The following is a 25,716-nucleotide window of genomic DNA, read 5'->3' as shown; positions in this document are numbered from 1 at the left end:
TTCTTTCTTTCTTTTTTTTTCTGAGGCAATTGGGCTTAAGTTACTTGTCCAGGATCACACAGCTAGGAAGTGTTAAGTGTCTGAGGCCAGATTTGAACTCAGGTTCTCCTGACTTCAGGGCTGGTGCTCTATCCCCTATGGCACCTAGCTGCCCCTATTTTCTGATTTTTAAAGTTGAGCTTTGTTTCTAAGTTGGATGAGGCAAGTTCTAAGTTTCTTTTGCTGTAAGCTGCAGAAGAGCCTGGATGCTTACCTGGGACTGTATCAAGGCTATAAGGCTTTGATAACTGACCTGTGATCAAGCTCAGTGCCTTCTTTTACTGGCTTTCCTGCCCAATGCCTGATGTTGGCTTGCCCAGACACTGTCTGTCTTCACTGCACTCCTCCTTTGCCTAAGTGTGACAGATTTTTAATGCTGACCTAAGTTATCTTTGGCTGAAAATATTGCTTTATCCTGTCTTTTTATTGCTTCTATCATTCCAGAATTCATTTCAAGACATTATTTTAAAATTGTTTGAAGGTGAATTTGAGAGAGTTCAAGAAATTTTCTGCCTTATTCTATTATCTTGACTCCTGGAAGTTATTGCTTTAGTCTTTAAGTGAATTTCCATTCCTTTATGATCCTTGGTAGTTTTAGTCTTATTTACTTTCCCCCCTGGGAACACTACTGCCCTACTTATTTCTCCACAACAAAGATTAGTTTTTACTAAAAAGAACAAAGCTTTCTCTTTGGCTTGATTGGCTCTTGACTTCTTCACACAACTTCTTGATCATCTAGGGGCACAAGTCTCATCTATGTGTAGGTAAGGATCCCTCTAACTTAGTGAGCTGCTGGACTCACTTCCTCACAATATAACAAGGAAGTCCAGAAATTTATGGAACACATTCCTCACTGGGGTATATTGATGGCCTCCAACTAGCAAAGTAACTACAAATTTTTTTTTTCAAAGAGCACCATATAGGATTACAGACCCAGAAATAAAGTTTGCTGACTAGTGGTCTGTAACGACCATGCTAGCATCCGGGATACCTTAGAATCAGCCAGAGTCAGGATAAGCAAAAGTCTTTAATCTTGGTCTTTAGGGATAGAAGTGAAGGGGATGGAAGCAGGATCTTCACAACCTCCTTCTTCCTCGTCTACTGCCAAAGTGACCCTGGCTCGTCTTACTCCATCTCCTAGTCCCTCCTACAATTCTCTGTATGCACCAATCATCGAGCCAGCACAGGATAGTGGGAAGGGCCATTTTCCAAGCACATGCCCGTAGAATTTTGTCCAATAGGTAATTAGCCCTAAGTGCTTGAACCGACCTCAGTGCAATGACTCAAGAGTTTCAGTCCTGTACAGTGGTCTTTCCTCTTAAACATCTTATTACCATGAAAGGCCCATCCATCTATAAAGACTATGCTAAGTGGAGTCTTTGGTAGATACTAAGGAATGTATACAAGTATGTTAGGATATTAAAGTAGCAACTCATTATACCATTCTTGAATAATCATTTCCTATTATTGGGCTCAATTTGCTGAACAGGGTCATAGAATTACACTTTTTTCCTTAAGTTGGCAATGGCTTGGGTAATTGGCTTCTTAAACAAGATTGATAGTATACAGGAGACTTCTATTGCTAAATGGAATATGTACATTAAAAATAATTTTGGTCTGGTCCATCTGGTATTATTGCCCTAATCAGATAGTGACTAAGAGACTGGAGCCATTAGCCCAAGTTTTGGATTCTGCCTCCTCTGTTGGTCCATTGGATGTGGGATCCTGAGAAATGTCATATTGCTTAGTTTACTGATGGATCCATATATTATGAGAGAGGCAGATTCAATTGCATGTAATTAGTCATTAATATGATAAAACGCATGCCCTAGAGAATGGAAGACTTTGACAAGTTGTTTCACATGGCTTAGTACCATCTTGTATGGATGACATGTGACAAGGGATAGGCCAGAGAAGATCTTATCTTCATCTACACTGATTTCTGGACATCTGGTCAGGGGAACAGGCTAACCAAAGATTCTCCCCTTTGAGGTTAGGACAATAGAGGAATTTTACTGATGTCTTCCACTACACACACTCATTTGTAGAGAATATCAGGATCCATCAGAGACATTATATGTGCTAAATAACCAGCTTGTTCTATTATAAAAACAGTAGAAGTTGGAAAGTGGGTCTACTGCTGATATAGATATTGAAGTAGTCATCCCATATTGTGCTAAGCATGAAACCAAATGATCCCCTTAAGGATGAAACAGCTATTTTTGTCAACTGGGCTTTGTACTAGTCAGAAAACAAACTAACTCAAATAGCACTCAATTTTATCAACTAGCAAAATGCTACTCTGCCATCTACTAAGAGATTTGCTTCTATCAATCAAAAGTTGCATTGCTATTCATCTTACCAGTTCAGGTTTTCAATTTCCCAGAAATCCTGTCTATGAAAAATAGATACCATCCTAGAAAAGAACAGGGCTTTCCTGTTTAATGGTTTCTGCAATCTCAATTCCAGAAAGACTTATCTGATAAGAATAGATTATTTTTGGACATATTTTTCAAGTGACTCTCCAATCCTTCCTTGTTCCTTCCCTAGAAAGAGTTGCTTTTGCCTCAAACTTCTTGTTGCTTTAGAAGGTTTCATAAACCCTGGAGAAATAACTCAAGTTCCTTTTAATTGCATATTTCCTTTCATCTGAGATAGTCCATATGATTTCTTTCCAGAAATAACTTAAAGAACCAAGAAATGTCGTTGTTGGGAAATGCAAGGAGCTCCATTTAACCATGACACTGTGCCCTATGAAGACTAAGGTCCAGTAGAGTTGTAAACTTGTGAACAGCCAGCCCAGTAAAGAAGTAGAGTGACTCATTGATTATGAATGCCACAGTCCACAGTGAATACTTTCTGGCAACTGTTAAACTGATTGTAGGAATTTCTGGGAGAATACAAAAACGATTTATTATTGTTGATTAGGGGGATAGGGACTGGATGAGTTATCTCCCCCTGTAAATGGAGGAAAGGAATGTCATAACCAAGTTTCAAAATTTCAAAAAAGAGAAAATAATCCAGGCAACAAGAAAAGAAAAGAACTTAAATACTGTGGGACAACAATGAGGATTTCACAAGACTTAGCAGCTTCTACACTAAAAGGCTCATAAATATCAACATTATATTTTGAAGAGCAAGGAAGCTGGGGTGGCATCCAAGAATAACTTATCCATCAAAGTTCAGTATAATCCTGAATTTTAAAAAATTGATATTTGATGAAGTGAAAGACTTTCAGGCATTTGTAACAAAAAGATCAGAACTCAATGGAAATTCAGAATAAAAGATTCAGAAGAAATATGAGGAAATTATTAAAGATTAATTATAAGGCATTCATAAAGTTTAAACCATTTACTTATATGAAAATGTTATTGGTATTCTTAAGACTATAGTCATTATTAAGATAGTTTAACAGAAAGGTTGTGGCCAAGTTGTATATGATAGGGTGATTCTAAAAAGCAAAATTGGGTAGGAAAAGGTTAAAAAGGAACAATTATTTCATGAAAGTGGAGCATGAAAAGAATAATGGAGAAGAAACAGGTTGAAGTGAAGTGCTAATAATGTTGGAGCTTTAATCCAAGTTGAAAAGGAAACAAAGTCTATAGCTGAAGAGATTTAGAAGTCTTTTGAACTTCTAAAGAGGTGAGAAAATTGATGGATAGGGTGGGAAGATGACTGGGGAAGTAATTTTAGAGGCGTGTGTAAAATTTTTAAAAAGAGGGTATGGGGAAAAGTAAGGTAATGGGGATAAGATTAAAATAGAGGCTGAGAAGAAAAATAGTGATTAAAAATAAGATGGAGGGAAATTCACAAATTGTAATTAGAACTTTCTCAAATCTATAAGAATATGTCATTCCTCAAATGATAAATAATCAAAGGATATAAATAGGCAGTTTTCCAATGAAGAAATCAAAACAATTTACAGACATGTGAAAATGTTCTAAATTATTATTGATTAGAGAAATGCAGATTAAAACAACTTTCAGATATCATTTTATACCTGTCAAATTAGCTAAAATGACAGGAAAGTGACAAATGTTGGAGAGGACATGAAAAAATTGGGGCACTAATTTTTTATGGAATTGTAAAATGGTCTAACCATTTTGGAGAACAATCTGGAATTATGCCCAAAGAATTATTAAACTAACTTTACCCTTTGCCCAGCAATATGCCATTACTGGACCTGTTTCCAAAGATTAAGTAGGAAGAGAGTGAAATAACCTAAATATTCTAAAATGTTTATAACAGCTCTCTTTGGGGTAGAAAAGAATTGGAAATTGTAGGGATGTTCATTATTTGGTGAATAGCTGAACAAGCTGTAGTATATGAACCACTGTAGTATAAGAAATTATGAGCATTTACAAAAAATGTGGACAGACTTGCATGAAATAAAAAAGAGCAAAATGAGCAGAACCAAGAGAACATAGTATATAGTAACAGCAATATTTTAAAAATAACTTTAAACAGATAAGTTATTTTGCCTATTATAAACATCCAAATATCTAAATGACATATGAGGAAAAATGCTATCTGAACCAAAGATCTGATGAGTAGAAATATGTATAGAATAATTTTACATATATATATATATATATATATATATATACATATGAAAAAAATGCTATCTGAACCAAAGATTTGATGAGTAGAAATATGTATAGAATAATTTTACATATATATATATATATATATATATATATATATATACTTGTGTCTAATGGTAGTCATCTCTAGCTCAGGGATGGGGAGGTAAGTAAAAAAGTAAATAAATTTACATGATAATTTTGTTGTACATTTGAAAGGAATAGTAAATTATGCACAGTAGATCTGTACTTTCATGTACAATTGTCTTTTTATTATACTATTTATAGTAATTCTAGTTTTATTCCATAAAAATGATAAAAAGAACCTAGAGAATCTAGACAGTAATCAGAATTTATAGTTAACAAATAGTCAAAAGACAAAGATGCCCTATATTTTAAACTGCCCTATATGTATAAGTGTGATGCTTCATTTCCCTAGTATTGGAGAAGGTTATTTAAAATTATACCATTTAATTTTTTAATAGCTTTCATTTGTTATTCTCTGTTGACTCCAATATCCTTTATACATCTATTTTAAAAAATCATTTGGAAAATAATTACATTCCTAGTTCTCAATCATACTCCTAATCTGTTTTGCATTTCTGTGATTTTATGCATTAGCTTTAATGAATTATCTGCCCATTTTTTAATATCACTCCATGACTTCTTTGGTGAGACTGGGGGAATGGAGGCATAGATAGTCCATTCCAAGGGGAGTTTGGTCCCATCCTGGTATCCTGAAGTCCTTAAATGAATCATTATTAAACTCTAGCTCTGTTCTTATCCTTGAGCAATTTCAGGAAAACTTTGTACTTACACAAAGCTTAGGTTGTAAGAACAATGCTTGGATCTAGGATTTCCCCAAATGTAGGTAACAGGCTTTTCTGTTAAAAAAAGAAAGAAAGAAAGATAGAAGAAAAAGAAAAGAAAAACTCAATATACAATGTGGGTATCAAGGTAGTGGTTTATTTCTGCCACCACAAAAATGCATAAAACACAACTTAGTGTATGAACAGATACAAGAACCATAATACTACTCAAATGGCCTCATTATGCTCCCCCCAAAAATAAAGATGATATCTGGGACAGTTGAATTGATATTTTCCATCCACTTGACATCTGTACCATCCGGCTAACAAAGTTCAGCTCTTCTGGCCAAGACAAACATGGTTGACTTTAGTCCTTCACAGCTACAGGATGATCCTAGCAGTGATCATTTTGTCCCCTGAGAAGCATTTTGTTGCAAACATTTAAATTTAAATCCCTAAATCTTAAATTCTTTAATTCTTGATCCATAAGGTAACTTATGACCAATTCTAGAAAAATCCATTTTTTAGAATTACTAGCTGCTAAACTATATTTAGGAAAAGGCAAAAAAAGGCAGCCTGAGACTCAGAAGGCCATTTCATGCTTCCAAGTGATTTTGCTTTAAACTTTTCGTGTTGTTGGGAGGAGGACAAAGGAATTCTCTCCTTCTTAACTTGTTGGAAGTCCAAGTATGAGAAAGTCTATGCAACAGGAGGCAAATCCAAAGGGGAAAGGTTGAAAATTTGATCTTCACTTTGAGGAAAAGGTTTCTTAGCAGTTGCTAAAGGACCAGTAAAGAGTTGCATCATCCTAGCAAGGCTCATATTCCTTGTAACAAATAAAGCTTTCTCATCACCTTAAATAAATAGGATCATACAATTTTAAAGCTAGAAGAGACAAATCCTGAAGACACATTCTCTAGGGATTTTAACTGACATATGACATGATAAAATCCCTGCTGATTAATTTTCCCACATGGTCTCCTTTCAAGGAAATAAAACACCCCAAAGAGCCTTATGGGAAAGCACAAATGAAGATTGATCCATTTATGAGAAAAGTATAGATAAAATTAGAAGAACCAGGGAATATAATCACTTTTAAAGGGGAAGAGTATTCAAAAAGTCACAAATATCATCATGTAAGAGATATTTAAATTTTGCACAAGAATTTAAGCAAGTACTATTAAGTACACAAAAAGCAAATAGAGATGACTTTCCCATCAGAAAATATTAAGCATCCATGCCTATATATTTTTCTATAACTTGTTTCAGATTTTTTCCGAGTATGTATAATACATAAAACATTATAGGTTCTTTATCTAGCTTGTAGAAAATGTTTTTCATTCACTGACTAAAAAAGTTACAGTAAGGATGCCAAGCAATATGCAAAGATAACATAAGCTGTAATTTTCTGCACCAAATGAAGAAAGTTGCCTTCGGATATCAAACAGGATCAGTGTCTGCTTCCATTGGTTTTGATATCACTCATTCCATACTCATTTCCATACAGTCAGATCAGAAACAAAATAACCAGAAGTGCATTCTGACTAATCCACTGATTTTTCCTTCTGTAGTTTCTCCAAGCTCTATAAATTCTATAATTAAAAGCTTAAAATACATCTGCATGTTAACTACATGCAAATGGTCCAGTTTTGGTTTCAACTATAAGTTTTTGGACTGTTTAAATTTTTAGTAAAATATTTAATCAGAAACCTCTTATCAGAGACAGATGTTAACTTCATAGTTCTTGAAGGCACTGTAGATCCACTGTACAACAGACATGACCATTCTGGTGAAAGGGGGAAGGGAAAGATAAAGTCATTAGCATATTATTTATTTAAAATATACAACATTTCTACAGCTGTTGTAATCTAAGATATAGCCAAATTTCTATTATGGTGATCAAATTACATTTAGTGAACTTTTTGTTAGCTGCTTCTTTTATCACCCAGCATAGCCTTGAATCTAATCTTTCAATTTAAAGACATATTTACTCCTATGATATTAATACATTTTAACATCTATAAAACATAGTTAGGATAGGAAAAAAAAACCTTTTAGAAAATCAAGCTACCTATATAGAGAGCTCTTATGGAAAAAAATGAAATGACTTCATTCTGCATTATTATTATAAGCTCAGAATTTTACTTGTGTAAAAGTAGCAATTTAAATAAATATAAGTAGGAAATTTAACTTGCCATGTTTGGATTAATCATTTTAGAGGCAACAAATAATTCTCTGCACTTTTTGGGGTTAGAGGGCACTCAAAAACAAAAGTGTTGTTATGAAATGGTTCTATCCCTCACATTGATTTCTACTTATAAAATAGAATTGTGACATAAACCAAATAGAGTCCATAGCATGTTTCAAAAATAATAATTATAATTATTAGTATTACAACACAACCCACATAAGTGTGCATATGATTTAAATTAAAAATGATAATTATAAAAAATTGTAATCATCTTCTAATGGATCACAAGAAATAGTCACTGATAAAACTGGAATAGCTGATCAGGAATGTTAGTTCAATTAAGTATTAACTCAAATGTGTTTATCCTTTTTTTCTGAAAAATATGTTCTGTCAGCCAAAACAAGTTTTTGGTTAAATCACTTTATTGGTAACTTTTGTGATGTACAGTGCAACAATCTTTTGGAATGGGTACAGCAACATCAATAAGGAAAAATTGAAACAAAAATTCTTGGCTGAGAGATGTGTTGAGGATATAGATGAAGAAAAAAGGTATTAAATTTAAGACTACTATCAGATGAAGAAATTCATAGCTACTTTATCTTGAACCACATTTCCCATTCACAACTCATGTAGACAATGAACTGGAGGGGAGCAAAAAATTGGGGGTATAGGAATATCTATTTATGTATCTATCTATTGGGGAAATCAGCTATAACTCTTGTAAAACTTATACAAATTGATGCAAAGTGAAACATCATATACACCAAAGGAAATATTTTATGATGATCAACTGTGAATGACTTAGCTATTTTTAGCAATATAATGCTCTAAGACAATTCTGAAGGACTTATAATAAAAAATGCTATATATTTCCAAAGAAAGAACTGATGGAATCTGAATGCAAAGTGAAGCATATTTTTCTTTATTTTTATTGGAGTTTTTTTGGGGAGCAGGTTTCCCCACACACACACCATGTCTAACAGGAAAATCTGTTTTGATGACTGTACATGGATAGCCTACTTAAATTGCTTCTCTGCTAATTGATGTGGTAGAGAGAGGGAGAGAATTTGGAACTCAAAACCTTTAAAAATGTATGATAAAAATTGTTCTTACATGTAATTGGGAAAAAATAAAACAAAGAAAAATAGTTTTCTAGAGTACTGTAATTTTTTTAAAGAGTACTATTATTTATACTATTATTTAACATAGTTATATGTTAAAGGAACAATCCATATTATTTTATCATAGTAGAAATCACTGCATTGAAGATATTCATCTACCACTATTCAAACATTCAAGTTTTTATTTGATATAAACATAAATATTTATATATTTGACTAAATAAAATTATATAATTGCACATTATCTTTCAAGAGCAAAGGTAATTTACAAGTATTTCTCTAGTTATAGAAGAAATACAGCAAAAATAATTCCTTCACCTTTAATATTACTGATAATATTATTAATCACAAGTGTATTAAATTTGCAAAGCACTTTTTGATTATTATTTTCCAAGAAGATGTACTATTCATTTCAATTTTGTACAATATATTATGTACAGCTGATATGCTCCTCAGATCACATGAGGAAATGAAACACAACTTTTTAAGTTGGTGAATAACCAAATGGCCAATAATAAAAATGTCTTTTGCCATGAAAAAATACAGGAATTTTTTTGTCATTTTATGTGTGTGTGTGTTTTTTTTAAAGAAATATCATAGCATTAGATCAAACTTGTATGATTTGGGGCTGATACAAATAAAAATGTTTAGAATACTGGCTGTCCACTGCCCAGATTAAACAAACAGATTCATAGGTTGCATTTAATGTTCCTTACCTTGCATTGGCAGAGAGTACATTCAGTACCATGCTTAATCCAAGAAGATCCAGTGAAACGAACCATATGCATTTCATCCAGGCAAGTCTTCATCATGTTATTGCGTATGGTATCAGCCTGGCAAGGGTCAGTGACACAGAGTGGACAGCACTCATTCTCTGGGAGCATGCTGAATTCACACTCTAAGTCTGGACAAGGCAGAGGCCAGCAATCAACTTCCCCTTGCTATTAAGAAAACATAGACATATTCTCAGAGAAAGGGAAGGAGGGAAGGGAAGGAGAAGGAGAAAGAAAACCAAAGGCCGAATATTTAATATGTTAATTTGACTTTAAAAACATTTTCTAGGTGTCAAAGATATGGATCATTCAAGTTTTATACAAAAGTTGCTCTAAATAAATATGAAGATAGGTAAACTGTAGAAATTGTCTTCAAGAATTTCAAAACACAATTCTATTTAGAAAAAAAATAAAATTCCATGTTGTCTTTCTTTTTACAATAGAAGACAGCTTTGAAATGTAGAGATTTGTGACTTTCTTTTATGTTGACTTTTAAAATTTATTTCTGCATAAAAAAGTTTTGTTCCATTTACAAGAAAATCAATGTTTTATATATGTACATACACATATCAGTTTATATTGTGTTCACTCCTAAATTTACAAAAGTAGAAAAATTGAAAAAAAATCCCTCATTCTTACTCAACCCTTGGATTCAATTCAATCTTTATTTTTCTTCACAAGAAAAATGTAAAAGTTGGAACTATCTTTAAAAATTTACCTATTTAAAAATATTTAGAAGTGTTTTACTAGTCATTTCAAAATCTTATGGTGCTGAAGATAAAAGTAGACTTAAAGTATAGAAACCAGCTTTGCTCTTTCAATTGATTTTTGAATTAAAATAAATGAATAAAATGATTTATCTAAAATAACTATGTGATAATAGAAAGAATGCCAACTATAACTTTAAAGGTAACATGTTGAATGGAAAAAGTCTGCTATAAACCACAATTTTCTTCATAATTTACATTATTGTCAAGAGATACACGGAATTTAAATAAATAAAATAAGACAGTTATCTCTGAGCCCTTCTATTATTGTTTCTACCAGTAATTTCATGAGCATATATAAAATAGTGTAGATGACAATCTTCTCTAAAAGGGGGAGTGGGAAAGCAAACACTAAAAAAAATGTAAGAATAAATGATAGGAATGTATTAAAAATATATTACTTAAGAAAAACTTTAGCATTTTGTTTATGAAACCAAAGTTGTAGTTGTAGTATTTTTGTAGACTTTTCAAGAGGACTCTAACCACACAGAGTAACCAAAGAAGCTATTATCTTCTCTTTTAGAGTCAGGGATGGCAAACATATGCTCTTACATGTCTTTTGTATTAGTACACAGCATCAAAAAAGACTTGTTGCAGTTTTAAGCTTTAATAGGCTTAAGAGGTGAAGTTTAGGAAAGCTAGGGTAAATCTGAACAGTATGCTAAAAAGCAGACATCACCTTGCCAACAAAGGTCCATAAAGTCAAAACTGTTTTTTCAGCAGTGATGCATGGCCGTCAGAGTTAGACTATAAGGAAAGCTGAGAATTGCCATTTCCTATTGCTGGTGAAGACTTTTGGGAGTCCCTTGCACAGGAATGAGGTTAAATCAGTCAGCACTTAAAAAATTAATTCAGGTATTTATTGGAAGGTCAAATACTGCCGCTGAAGCTTAACTACTTTAGCCACATAATGAAAAGATGGGACTCACTGAAAAAGACCCTGATATTGAGAAGGATTGAAAGCAAAAGAAAAAGGGAGTGGCAGAGGACGAGATGAATAGATAGTATCATGGAAATAATAAACTTGGGACAGACTTTGAGAGATAGTGGAGGACAGAAGGGACCAGCATACTGTAGTACACGGGGTCATGAAGAGTAGAAATGACTGAATAATAACAACAAAGTCTTAATAGCTTAAAACTGCACTACAATTTTTGAGATACTATATAGTAAATTATCCAAGGAAACAGAAAATTGTGCAGGAGGTTCTGTGGCTTTCTCTGAAAGGGGCTGCCTGCAGATAGCACATAAAAGGAGAAATAAGAAAGGCTTTTATTGCTGATAGTAGATCCTTGTCTTTGGTATTGAACTGATTGTTGGCTAAAGAGGAAAAGCAGAACTGGTAGGACCTTGGCATAGTAGAGCAATATGGCAGTTAAATTTAGGTATAGAACTTGAGTTTTGAGACTTGAAGTAGAATTCTAGTTCTGGCTTTTAGGATTTCTTCGACCTTGCAAGTCCCTTAACCTCCCTGGGCTTCAGTTTTCTCATTCTCATCTTCCAAAAAAGAGAGCATTGGGTTAAATTACCTCTATGGGACCTTCCTAGTCTACAACTGTGTCTTAGTATCTATGTGCCTTTTCCTGTGTTATTTTGCAATAATACTTGTTATACATTTCCTTAGGGAATTTTGTGAGCTGGGATCATGTCATGGGTTTGATCATGCCCAAGGTTTGACTTTTAGAACTTTTAGAAGTCATTGATCGGTTTCACAATGCCAGTAACAGCTACAGAATTTAGCTATTTTCTAGGCTGTAAGCAAAATTAATATTGTGCTGTGTTGTTTACTTTGTGATCCAGACTTTTTCTTACTTTGTCAGGTCCCATTTCTGAAGACCAGGCATTTTTTGAAAGGCAAGATCAATTAATGTGATCAGTCCCAGCATCCAAGGCATCTGCTCAAAAATCAGCTTGTGCAGCTCCTCTCCTAAGTGAGACTCATTTCTGTCTACTTTGTAGACAGAGAACTAGCTTGAGTTAGGACCTTTACAAGGGACAAGTCTCTGTCCTTGCTTTCTAATTAAAGTTAGGAGTGCCATGGTCCTCATGGGAAAATCAAACCAGGGATAACCTGATTGAGATGGCTTTTTTTAAGCCAGGCTTTCTAGAGGTAGCTGGGTCTCATAAAGCAATTAGCATGCCTTAAGTGTCAAAGAAGGGCATTCTGTTTCCCAGTGATGAAGTGCTGAGAATTCTTAACCCCTTCCTCATTAAAATGTTTACTAATTGGGATTTCCTTGCCTCTGCCTGGGGAGGTCCAAATGATGGATTACTAGGGCAATCCGAAGGAAGACATCCCTAGGATTAAAAGGCCCTGATTGCCCTCACTCTGGGTCTTTGGTCATCAAAAGGCCAATGACTCAATTTATTGGCTTAATTAATAATTTGATTGATCATAATCAAAACTTTCTCTCAGAATTTCTATCAAGACATCCATCCTTTGTTATCAGTTAGCATGCTGCTGTTGATATTATGCATAGAGAATTATCTCAGTTTATCCTTTTGTTAAACTTTATTTACAATATCTGTTTTCTCTAGAATGTGTCTCTTGGACGTTGTGAGACCCTAGATGTCAGGGAAATACACAAACTCATATTTATACACACACAAAACTGGGTTGATATCTTTCCATTAACATTTATTAGTTATGAACTTCAGGGAACTCTAGAAATTAGAGTTATAGATACTTAAAAAGGAAAGTGTTCTCAGACTGAAAAAATCAAATGTCAAAGGTACATGATCATCCATCTCACCCAGCCAAACTTACCAAACATCGGCACTGTTGGCAATTCTGCACCCAGGTATCACCACTATTATATAAGATTTCCCCATTCTGATGAAGACATTGACTGGTAACCCTGAGGTCACATTCTGGGCAGCAAAAGAGATCAACAGTGGGATTCTCACAGTCACAGACCATCCGGCGACACATGACAAATCCTTTCTATTAAAAAAGAAACAGTAATGTTAGTACAAACCCTTATGCTTCTCACTATGAAAAATTCTATGAAGATTAATTTGGCAGTTAAAGTGCTCTACAATAACAAGGTTTACAACAAATTAAAGTCCTTTGATTTTATCTAAATGTTATTGTTTTAATCATTTTGTCCAAAGTTCCATCTATACCAAAAGCAGAGAAAATTCTTTTTCATTTGTAAATTATCATTTCTATTTTCAACTGACTGAAATAGTCTGAATAAAATACTTCGGTATATTTCCCTAGAATGTCAGTGATTTCTATCTGAGTATTAAAGTTTCAGTTTTTGGTAACTAATAAGTGTTTCCTTCGGGTGGAAAGCTTCAGAAATAATTAATTCTGTTTTCTGTTGCTATCCTTTAATTGTTTTCAGTTGTGTCTGAATCTTTCTTATTCCATTTGGGATTTTCTTGGCAAAGATACTGAAGTGGTTTGCCATTTCTTGCTCCAGCTCATTTTATAGTTGAGGAAATAAGGGCAGCAAAGCTAACTGACTTGCCCAGAATCACACAGCTGGTAAGTGTCTGGGGTCAAATGTGAACTCAGGAAGATGAATCTTCCTGACTCCAGACCTAGAACTCTATTCACTTCACTAGCTGGCCTATTTTTCTGTAAATAGATGCAAATTCTTATCATTACTAATTAACATTAAATACTCTTCATAGAAATGCCACTGACAAGTGAAACAGATAATATCTGTTTTAAAAATTGAAAAAGAGCTTAACAAAATATGAGGGACTTAACATAATTGTATAAGACCAAAATATTTTCCACTAAATACATTGTAAAAGGATATGAATAATTGTTTTTTTTTAATAAACACTTACAAAAAGTGATTTCAAAACATTAATGATAATAGAAATGCAAATAGCAATTCTCTGAGGTTTCATTTCATCCCCAGCTACTTGGTAAAGAGGGGAATAGTCAATGCTAGAAAGACATGTTTATTGATTTCTTGTTGTTGGAGGTGCTTTAGAAGGAGAGTACATTAATGCACAATATCCAGAAATATGACTTGGCTTAACTATTCTCGACAGTAATTTGGAACTAAGAAGGAGGAAAAAGTTAATAAAACGATCCACCCTTTTGTCTCACAAATCTCATTGTTATATGTATCCCACAAAGACCAAACACTGAAATAAAGGACCCATGTAGCCTAAAATATTCATGGTAGCACTTTTTATAGCAACATAAAACTGGAAACAAGTTAATTAATTAATGAACTCAATTGAGGAATGACAAAACAAATTATGACATGTGAATGTAAAGGAATATTACTTAGTTGTTAGAAATGACAAACATTATGGTTTCAGAGAAGTATGGAAAGACGTAAAGTATTAAAGAATGAGGAACAAAGTAAGCAAAATAAACAAAATGATAAAGATAATATAACACATAGCAATGTAAGTAGGATAATATGCAAACCTAATATATCTAATTATTATAACAAAGCTTGGCTTTGGAGACAAATTGAGAAAATGTATACTCTTCCCTTCATTGCAGAAGTGAAGAACAATGGGTATATAATATGTTGCAAAAGCTGTCATTTTCTATCTCTTTTTTCTCTTTGGTGCAAGGGATGACTTTTTGGGTAGGAGAATGGAGGGACATACTCAAAAATAACTGTGATATAAAACATACAAACAAAATCATTTAAATTATAAGGATCATTTCTTTTTCACTAGTACTGCACTGGCTCCATCATAGTTCTTCATAAATAATCCTATTCCTGAGTAGACATAAGAGTGATCAATAATTTTATCTATACCAACCTGACATGAGCACACAGAACATCGATCATTATCTAACACCCAAATCTGCCCATTGTGTTTGACTTTTTCATTGTGAATACAATCCCCTGTGCAGTTTTTTCCATGAGGACACCGGCAATCATAACCACCATCCAGGTTAAAGCAAATAGTATCATTGGCACAGCTGTGTCGCCCAGTACCACATTCATCTATATCTATGGATGAAGGGGGAAAAAGAATACACTTTTAATGTCTACTCAACCAGTGTCTCTAACCATAAAACATTCAGCTGTAAAACTACTTTCTATTTTCTGGTTCTAAGTCTCATGTTAGATCCTGATTTAAATAAGTAATATCAATAATTTTGTAAGATTACTATTCACATTTCAGAGAAAATACTACCAGGCCTGATATGTAAAGTCAGAAAATCTTGGTTAACTGATTAAATCTTTGGAAATTTTAGATTATTTATCTTATTAACACAAGGAAGATAGAGGCTAGGAAACTTTTTTTAGGGAAAATATTTAGCCCAACTTATTATGGAAAGTTACTACTAAACAAAATTTAAAAATTATTTAGATAGTCTGAACTAATGTACAAGTCCTAAGTACTAAATTATGTTTTACATATATGATGGAATTTCTTTTCTTTTCTTTTCTTTTTTGTAGTTAAACATTATTTTTTATTTCTTTTATTTAATATGTTTTGCTTTAGTTTTGAGTTCTAAGTTCTCCCACTCCAGCCAGCCTATTCTCCACCTTTTGAGAAGATAAGCATTATGATACTCATTTTTTTTACAATAGTTTTTTTCAAAATACATGCAAAGATAGTTTTCAGCATTAACCCTTGCAAACCCTTGTCTTCCAAATTTTTCTTCTTCCCTTCCCACCTCCTTTTTCTCATAGACAATAAGTAATCCAATATAGGTTAAACATGTTCAATTCTTTTAAACATATTTCCACATTTATCATGCTGCACAAGAAAAATCAAACATACTCATTATTCATGGGAAATCATGTAAACACATTCCCATATTAGCTATGTTGCACATACAAAAAAAGGCAAGAAAAATAAAGTGAAACAAAAAGGTCTTTCAAATTGCACTCAGAATTCATCAGTTCTCTCTCTTGGATTATTGTATTGATCATAGTAGTTAAGTCTTGCACTATTGATCTTGTTACAATATTGCTATTGCTCTGTATAATATTCTATTTATTTGCTCAGTTCACTTCACATTAGTTAATATAAGTCTTCCTGGATTTTTTGAAACTACTCCCTTTTCGTTTCTTATATCACAATAGTATTCCATCAGAATCATATACCACAACTTGGTTAGCCATAATTCAGGTGATGTGCATTCCCTCAATTTCCAATTCTTTGTCACCACAAAAATAACTGCTATAAAAATTTTGTACATATAGTCCTTTTTCTTTTTTCTCCTCTTGAATATAGACATTTTGGTTATTGCTGGGCCAAAGGCAATGCAGTTTTATACCCCTTTGGGCATAATTCCAAATCGTCTCCAAACCCTTCCATATATTATATCTTTCTCTTTCATACATGTATTTACCCTCCCTTTCTATGCCTGAAATGAATTGAATTGACCCAGGTATCTTCTTCTACTAATCACTTCTACTTTATCCCTGTTTTATTCTGCCTCCATAAACACCAGCAGCTATTTTATAGCACCTATCTATCTGGCCAATAATCCCATTTAGTCCTTAATTCTATAACTTCTTTCTGTTCTGTACTGTGATCTCTCTTTCCTACTCTATACAATGGAAATCACAAATCCACAGCATTTTTATACAGATGAAAAGTATTAACTTACAAATTAAGTATTAACTTACAATCTTAACTTACAACTCTATTTCATAGGAAATATTTGATTAAAGCATATAATCTCAAAATTCATGAATTAAAATACATTTCAGATGATAAAAATGTATTAAGATATGTTTTATGTATATTAGTGAGCAACTATTTCTAAGTTTAATCTGTTTTGAAGAATAGAAGTATAATATCAAATACAGTCTTAGTCACTAGCCTTAAGTCCCTGAGCAAGTCAATTAGCCTGTATGCCTCCAGTTTCTCTATTATATAATAAGAATAATAGCATCTGCTTCCCAGGGTTGATGTGAAGGTAAAATGATATATTTGTAAAATGCTTTGCAGCTGCTGATGATGATCACTCATAGTGGAAATAGAATAGGACTAGGTGCTAGAGGATTTGAAGTTATAGTCATATCTTTACCACTAGGAAATATGGTTGAAAATATGATTACTACCTCTGCTTTTTTTTAAACATAATAAATTCTAGTCTGATCTTTATTTTATATATATGCATATATATACATATATGTGTGTATCTCTAATTTTCATAACATTTCCTGAAAGTAGAGTCGAGTCCAAATTTTTAATCTGTTTTCATTGTATGGGTGAATTCATCCAATTCATATTTTAAACTATAATTACTTGTTTATTTTCCTCCTTCCTATTTTCTTCATCTTTCTCACCCAAATTTTTAATCTTTCAGTTTCCATTATATGAGTAAATTCATCCTATTCAGTTTCCAAGTTCTAATTATTTGTATATTTTCCTCATTTTCTTCATTCTCCTTGTTATCTTATTTCTATCCTTCTTTACTCCTTTAATTCTTGACCTCCTATTCATTAACCTATCCACCCCTCCAAGAATTCCTCCCTTATCCTCTCTCTCAACTCTATCTTCTTGCCCTCCTAATTCTTTATGAATTTAGAAGACTTTTATATACTTTTAAATATATATTGTTCACTTTATAACTCATTCCCTATTAGAATAAGGTTTTAGGATGACCTATTATCCACCCCTCTAACTTCTTTTGTATCTACTTTTCCTCTTTTTTTTGACTCATTTGTATAATTGCTACTTTTATATCTCTCTACACCGTTTTATTTTATCTTATTTTTTTTAGAATCACCCCATAATATTCAGCTCAACTTTTCTTTTAAACTAATCAAATAATAATAATAGTCACAAAAGAATTGATAAACCTAAATGATTTGATTTTATTAAGTCCTTTATAATTAATTGGTCATTAATATTTATTTTTCCTGTGGATGTTATATGTCAAATTTTCCCAAATTAAGTTTTGCTTTTTTGTCACAAGCAAGCGAAAGTCAGTTCATTAAATATCCTTTTCTTTTCATTCAGGGTTATACTTAATATCTTTGAATATGTTACATTGGCAAGAACCCTAGATCTTTTGGTCTACAAAATATAATATTCCATGGCCTATGGTCCTTCAAGGTGGTAGCTGCTAGAATAATTCTATGTCTATTTTACTCTCTCATTCTAAGATGTCTGTATAGTTTTTTATAGCTTGTTGAAATATTATATCTAGGCACTTTTTTTTTCATCATGGTTTTCAGGTAGCCTAATAATTCTTAAATTATCTCTAATCTATTTTCCAGATTGTTTTTTTCCCCCCAAGAAGATATTGCACATCCCTCCCCCCATTTTTTCATTCTTCTAGGTTTTATTGTTTCTTGATATTTCTTGATAACATTAGTTTCCAATTACTGATTCTAATTTTTTAAGGAATTATTTTTTTCAATGAGGTTTTGTATTTTTTTCATTTGGCCAATTTTGCTTTTTCAGGAGATATTTTCATTAGGATTTTTTTGTGTGCTTTTTTAAACCAAGATTTTGATTCTATTCATAATTTTCTTGTATTACTTTACTTTCTTTATCCAATATTTCTTCTACCACTTTAATTGATTTTTAAAATTTATTTTTCTCTTCATATTTTTCTTTAACCTAGGAATTACTTTTTGGATTTGGGTCCAATTCATATTTTTCTTTGAGACCTTGTTTGTAGTTTTTTCACCATGGTCTTTTCAGAGTTTGTGTCTTGAGCCTCCTTGTCACCAAAAATAACCTTTTTGTTATTGTTGTTTGCTTGTTTTCTCAACCTAGTTTTTAACTTTGAATTTCATGTTACAACTGGGGGGTCTACTTACATTAAGGGCTGGGGGTGGGTGGTACAGCATCATCACTGTCCCAAGTTCTAGCCTTTTTTACAGTGCTGTTTTTAGTGCTGGCTTTGGGAGCTCCTTAGGTTTTTGGTGCTCTCAGGATTCTGTGATCTGGGGAGAGATATGTTCACTACTCTTCTGTGATCACTGTTCTGCATTCTGGTACTTCCCAGGAAGATCCCCTGTTCCTTTGCAACTGCAAACACTGGTGTTCCTCTCCCCACCCTGAAACTACTAACGGGAATTAGGTTTCTGATTTTCTCTGCCCTGGAATTCTGACCAGAGCTCCTTCTCTGACCACAAGCACTCTTCTCTGCCTTGGAATTGTGTCCCAGAACAGGTTAGTGGGCAATGGAGTCGCCAAGTAGCAACTAATCCTGCATCCAGTGCTAGCCCAGGGATCTCTTTTAATCTCCTTCTGGTCACTGTTCCATCCTCTAACTATCTCTTGGTGATGAGAACTCTCAGAACTGTTGCTGCTGCTGCAACTCTTATAGCCATAAACTCTAAAGGCCATAGCTTATGTTGCCAACATGCTCTGCTGGTCAGCCCCTATTGTGATACTAATCACAAACTGTAGCTTCTGGCCTCCTAAGTTGTTTGGAGTTGCAGAAATGCTTTTGCTGGATATATTGCTCCAGAATTTGATGCATTTTTAAAAAGATTTTTTTTGAGAGAGTTTAGCTAGAATGCTGTATTTTCTTCTGTCATCTGAGCTCTGGGATATTGCATTCCAAGCTCTTTGCTTCTTTATATTGGTGGCAATTAATTATGTATGATCCTGATTGCAATTTTGATAATTCTTGCTTTTGAGTTGCTTGTAGGATTTTTTCTGTCCCCTGGAAACTTTGACTTTTGGCCATGATATTCCTGGGAGTTTTCATTTTGGGGTTTCTTTGAGGAGCTGACCAGCAAATCAATTTTACTTTCATTTTATTCTTGCATTATAAAAGATTTGAACAGTTTTCTTGTTAGATTTCTTGAAATGTAGTATCCTTTTGGGGGGGGGTCATGGCACTCAGGTAATGCAATTTCTTTTATATATTTTCTCCTTATCATTTTTTCTAGGTCAGAGACCTAAAAAAAATCTTTATATGTATCCAACAAAACAGCATAGCTAGAGGCAGCAGAAAAAGAAGGACCCACTGAGAAATAATAGGGTAGCTGGGGGAGAAAAAAGCCAGAGTTTTGGAGCTATCAGGTGCCACAGTGGCCAGTATAGCCTGGAAGCACTTAGAGAAGGACAGTAAAGGCACTGAAGATCTCTGGAAACTCAAACATTTTCTCCTGAAATACTACAGAAGACCCTCAAGACCCATCACTTTGGACTTCAAAGGCCAGTGGGTTTGAGTCTGGAAAGAGGCAGAGATCAGATCAGGAGACTTGGTGACCAAGGATGAGATTAAGTGGAGTAGATGATCTCACCCAAAATTTCAGCAGAAGGAAGAGTTGCACTGCAGCATTTAAAGCTCAAGAGATGAGCAAACCAAAGAAAATACTAATATAAAAGGAAAGGGGAAAAATTATTGTAGATCTAGAAATGATTAAAAAAAATCTAGCCTAGTAGGAAAAAAAGGAGGAAATATGCTTTGCAGCATATCTGCAAAGAGAAACTTAATGAGAAAAAAATACATTTTTCACAAGGACTATAGAAATACGTAGAATAAATGAAGCAAAATACATTAAAAATGAAATAAAATCTCTAGAAGAAAGAATTAAAAGGAAAATAAAGAGCACGCAAACTAATAAATTATACTGGAGTAAACAGACTCCTTGAAACCTGGAGTAGATTAAATAGAAATCAATGATTTCCTCAGACAGGAAATATTGGAACAAACTCAAAAGATTGGAAAATAAAAGAAAACATAATATATTAAAAACAACTGGTCTGGAAGATAGCTTAAGGTGAAAGGATTTAAGAACCATTTGACTTCCTGAAGACTTTATTTTACAGAAAGCCTGTCAACTAAATTTTATGAAACATTAATGAGAGCTCCCCAGATTCATTAAAGTCAAAGAATAAAGGGAAGATAGAATCTTCTGTTGACATTCTGAAAGTAAGAAAGAAAAAAATTCTAGAAATGTCACAACTAAAATCTAGAGTTTACATGTCCAAGAAAAAAAAAAAAACTGCAAGCATCCAGAAAGAAAACCTGGAAGTTTTTGCTATAAAAGAAAATCATGAAATGTGATATTCTAAAAGGCTTATAACTAAGGACAACTTGACCTGCAAGGATGGGTATGGTTCTACTCATATAATGGAGAAGATAGATCTTTCATAAAAGAGAGTTTTTAAAAATAAGATAAAGTATCTCTTTTTCTTACAAATGAGCACAGAAAGAAATTCAGAAAGAAGCACAAACAGGACAGTTTGAATGTAATGTACAAACTTTTTAGATTTTTTTAAAGTATATAGTAAAATATGGAGATTTGGTTGCATATGCAATTAAATTTTTTTTAAAGCAATTTAACTATTTCATTTTGTTTTTTATTTTTCTAATGCTCAGCACAGTGCCTGGCAAATAGTAGGTGTTTAATAAGTGATTATTATTGACTGATCTCAACAATACTAAATTATTTCCCTAGCGTATGAATTTTTTTTAACATGTCAAAAATCAATATCACACTTTTAGGTTTAAAATGGCCTATATTTTAAACCTTTAGAGAGATATGATACCTAAGTTCTGCTAGACTGTTCATTATAAAGTCCTTTCTTTAGTACTGACCTTCACATGACTCTCCATTTGGTGAAAACATCCCATTGTCATGGTAACCATCTCTGCACTCACAGTGATACCAACCAGGCAGGTTAATGCAGTTAGCACGGTTGTCGCATTGTACAAAGCCATCTGAGCATTCATCAATGTCTGCTCAAAATCAAGTTAGAGAAACAAGAAGTTAAATAATAGCTATCATTCACTGAAGAGATATGGTATGTTATCAACTTTATTAATAATTGTGATACCAATGGATCTTGTAAATATGTTGTCATACAATAATGGTAACAATGATAATTTATATTTTTATTGTTTTATGGTTACAAAATGCCTTACTCAATGGAAATTAATCAATCACTCAATACTTTATTAAGTATCTACTATGTGCTAAGCACTGGAAATATGATGAAAAGGGAAAAAAGATAGTTCCTTCCCTCAACGAACTTACAATCTAATTGAGGAAGAAAAATATAAATGGGGACTACATGATAGGAAAGTCCAAAGGAGTGCACTGGGTGGGAAATACAGAGAAAGCTGAATTATTTAAATGGAAGTTCTAGGAGAGATATTACAAAGGCAATTAGTAATAAAAGTGGAACAAGCTTATGAAGATTTTATCAATTGCCTCTAATACATATCAGTGTTGGCTCTCTCTCTCTCTCTCTCTCTCTCTCTCTCTCTCTCTCTTTCTCTCTCTCTCTCTCTCTCTCTATATATATATATATATATATATTGTATTATTATTATTATTATTATTATATATTGTATATATATATTCTAACATAGAGGCATATGTACTAAAAAAAAAGTAATGGTCATCAGAAAATAGTTGTCTTTTTCAATAAAAGATTTTGTGATAGTTATAGTCACTATTTTATAAATAAGAGTTGGCTTTAATGTGGTCTCAAAAAAGTTCAAATATCGTACATATGGAGCTAAAATTTAAGTTTGTTTGAGTAATAATTTGATGATATTTTTACTAGTGACAAGTAAATGGCAATTACAAGAGCAATACTGGCAAATTATAAATTTTCCATAAACAATGAATTTGATTTTTGTGGTGGTTTATGCCCTATATAGTGTCATGAGACACTCATGACCAAGAAATAAATGAAGACAATATGGGGTACCCAGGGATTTGAGTCACAATCAAATGGAAATCGTAACTCAGATGATGTCTACAATATAGCATTTTATGAGTATATGTAAGCCTTGTTTCATTCAAGCAGTACCTTGAAGTTTTCTTTAATTATTCAGCTAATAAGTTTAAGGTCTACACTAATCATAGATAAGGTGTAGTGATTTTACAAGAAATAGGCTATATCTGGTGAATATATAATAAGAATTATGAAGTGATAAGATCTGGTTTAATTATTCAGATATATGTCACTTATGCCATTTCTGATTGCAATTAATATTAATAAATATCCTTAGAATGACTTGGGAGAACTTGCCTAATGAATATATCTCTAAAACTTCCATTTTATTCATAGTATTTTTAAAAATTAAGATCACTAACTTGATAGGCTGTTAAAAATTAAATTGTTATTTTTTATGGATAACTGTATACATTGGTAGAAAAATTCATTTTATAGCTGAAATTACATTCTTACCTGTTTCACAGCTAGGTCCTGTGAAGCCTGGTGGACAGGCACATACATTGGAAGCAATACAGGTTCCTCCATTCCTACAGCCATTTTTGCAAAATGCTGAAAGAGTTAAATATCATTACTAATATGAACTCCACAAACCAGTCTCTATTTATTATTATTATTACTATTCTTGGTGATATTGACATCAGCTAGAAAAAAATTTTGAGCATTTCACAATTATTTAGGGATTTACAAGACATGTATGTTGAAAAGGTGCTTCAAGAATACCAGGCATAGAATGTGTAAAATTTAATTTTTTCTTTATGGTTATGATGAAAGTCATTTTTAGGAAATGCTTAACAATATTTAAGCTCTAGTACTATGTGATCACTCATCTCCAAGATTCTGGGGAAACAATCTCCACTCCAGATACAATGTTGAACCTAGTCCACAATATCACATTGTGATATCTTTAGGTTTCTAGGAACCCAAGATTACAGTGCAGGGCTCTGGAAAGTTGGCATGGCAAGCTAAGGATACAAAAAAAGGTAAAAAGACAGCCTCTATTCTAAAAAACCTCATATTCTAATGGGGGAGACAAGATGTAAATGATTATTCAATCCAAAAAACACTTAAGTGCTTAATATGTGCTGGGCACTGTGCTAATTGGTGGGAATATAGTGAATAAAAACAGTCCCTACCCTTAAGGAGCTTTCAGTCTATTGGGGATAGAAAACACACAGAAGATTCAGGGAGATCTTGTTTTGTAAAGGTGAAACAAAATAGAACAGCAGATTCAGAGTGGCTTGAGTTCACAAAGCTTTCTCTAAAGGAAAGCAGTGGGCAGAGTTTGATACTCCATTTCAGTGGTTCTCAAACTTTTGTTCTCAGTATCTTCATGTTGTTAAAAAAACTATTGAGGATCTGTTCAAAGAGTTTTTGTTCACATGGGTTATATTTATAGCTATTTACTATTTTAGAAATAAAAAATAATTTTGAATTTGTAGACCCTCTGAAAGGGTTTCAGAGACCCCAACAATTCTTTGGACTACACTTTGAGGACCACTGGATGGTCTAGCCCTTCAGACAGAGGGGAGAAGAGAGAGTATCAATCAATGATTCAGTATGGTGATGAGATTAGAGGTAGTAAACTTAATCTGGGAGCAGCATTTTGTTCTATGGAGTTGAAATCAGGCAGAACAACAAATTCAGATTGGAGTAACACACACACACACACAAAACCAGCTTTTATCTCTATAAAAGAAGACTTTGGGAGGAGTTGGTACTCCATCCTCCAATCATTTGAGAACAAGCTATGGATAGGATAAAATGGATTTAATCAACAGAAGGAGGGCATTAGAATTAAGAACAAATAGCAAAAAAATTTCTTATAGAAGATGAAATTTTTGCTGGTAATTGAAGGAAGCTTCAGAAGCCAGGAGGTGGAGAAGAGAAAGGAAAATATTTCAGGTACAAGAAATGATTAATGAGGATATAAAATCAGGAAATGGGATATATTTCTAAGGAACAAAAAAGAGGCCAGTGTTACTGCATCCCAGAATATTCTTTGAGTGGAGATTGGGTAAGGATTATAAGGTATAAGAAAATCATAAATGTAGGGGACCAGGTTAAAGAGGGCTTTGAATATCAAACAGAGCATTTTATATTTTATTCTTGTGGCTGCAAGGAGTCTCATTAGAGTTTATTGAGAAGGAGCTGAAGAGAGAAGATCAGATGAACCTGGACTTTAGGCAGATAATTTTAACAGGTGAGTGGACTATGATCTGGAGTGGGAAAAGACTTGAGGCAGGGAAAAAAAGCAGTAATAAATCAGGTGTGAAGTCATAAGGGCACTAGGATAGTGACAATTTTACAGGTGAGAAGGGGGAGTCTAAGAGAGAAGTTGCTAAGGAACAATTGACAGACTTTGGCACAGATTGGATGTGAGGGGTAAGAAAGAGTAAGGAGTGATCGTACCCACAGTTTGAGACTGTGTTGAATTTAAGATATTTAAGATACAATCACTTCATGATATCCAATAATCAAATGGAAATGTGAGACTAGAAGTTAGCTTAGGGCTATAAAAATAGATCTGAAATAGATCTGCATAGAGATAATAATTAAATCTATGGGAAGTGAAGAAAGTACTAAATAAAATGGTATAGAGGGAGAGAAGAGGACCCAGGATAGAACTCTGAAGGACAGTCTTGATTCCATTTCCTACTATCTGCTCTAGCACTGTCCATGCCATTCTTTCCTTAATCTTTATTTACTTTCTCCTTTCATGCTGCCAAAAATATGCCCATGTTTTCTTCATTCTTTAAAAAAAAATAAAAAATTCCACTCAGTCCCTGGAGAAATTTTAATGGGAATAGAAAGG

The 25,716-nt window shown here is 33.2% G+C and overlaps 1 protein-coding gene across 3 annotated transcripts in view; it reads right to left on the bottom strand.

Annotated features, from left to right (window-relative positions):
- Window positions 1-5,112: 5,112 nt before the first annotated feature.
- The window catches only part of NELL2 (neural EGFL like 2), a 179,462-nt gene continuing 158,858 nt past the window's right edge, over window positions 5,113-25,716 (bottom strand). For all 3 annotated transcript variants that reach the window (XM_031940410.1, XM_031940412.1, XM_031940411.1), the window contains 6 exons: window positions 23,358-23,453; window positions 21,754-21,894; window positions 15,033-15,226; window positions 13,051-13,227; window positions 9,460-9,684; window positions 5,113-7,217 (listed from right to left, as the gene is read on the bottom strand). In XM_031940410.1, the coding sequence (XP_031796270.1) occupies window positions 7,167-7,217; window positions 9,460-9,684; window positions 13,051-13,227; window positions 15,033-15,226; window positions 21,754-21,894; window positions 23,358-23,453 (884 nt within the window). In that variant the 3' untranslated portion in view covers window positions 5,113-7,166. The remainder of the gene's footprint in view (window positions 7,218-9,459; window positions 9,685-13,050; window positions 13,228-15,032; window positions 15,227-21,753; window positions 21,895-23,357; window positions 23,454-25,716) is intronic.

The sequence above is a fragment of the Sarcophilus harrisii genome, chromosome 5, assembly GCF_902635505.1.
Source record: "Sarcophilus harrisii chromosome 5, mSarHar1.11, whole genome shotgun sequence".
NCBI classification, from domain to species: domain Eukaryota; kingdom Metazoa; phylum Chordata; class Mammalia; order Dasyuromorphia; family Dasyuridae; genus Sarcophilus; species Sarcophilus harrisii.
This window is presented reverse-complemented; position numbering and strand designations above follow the sequence as displayed.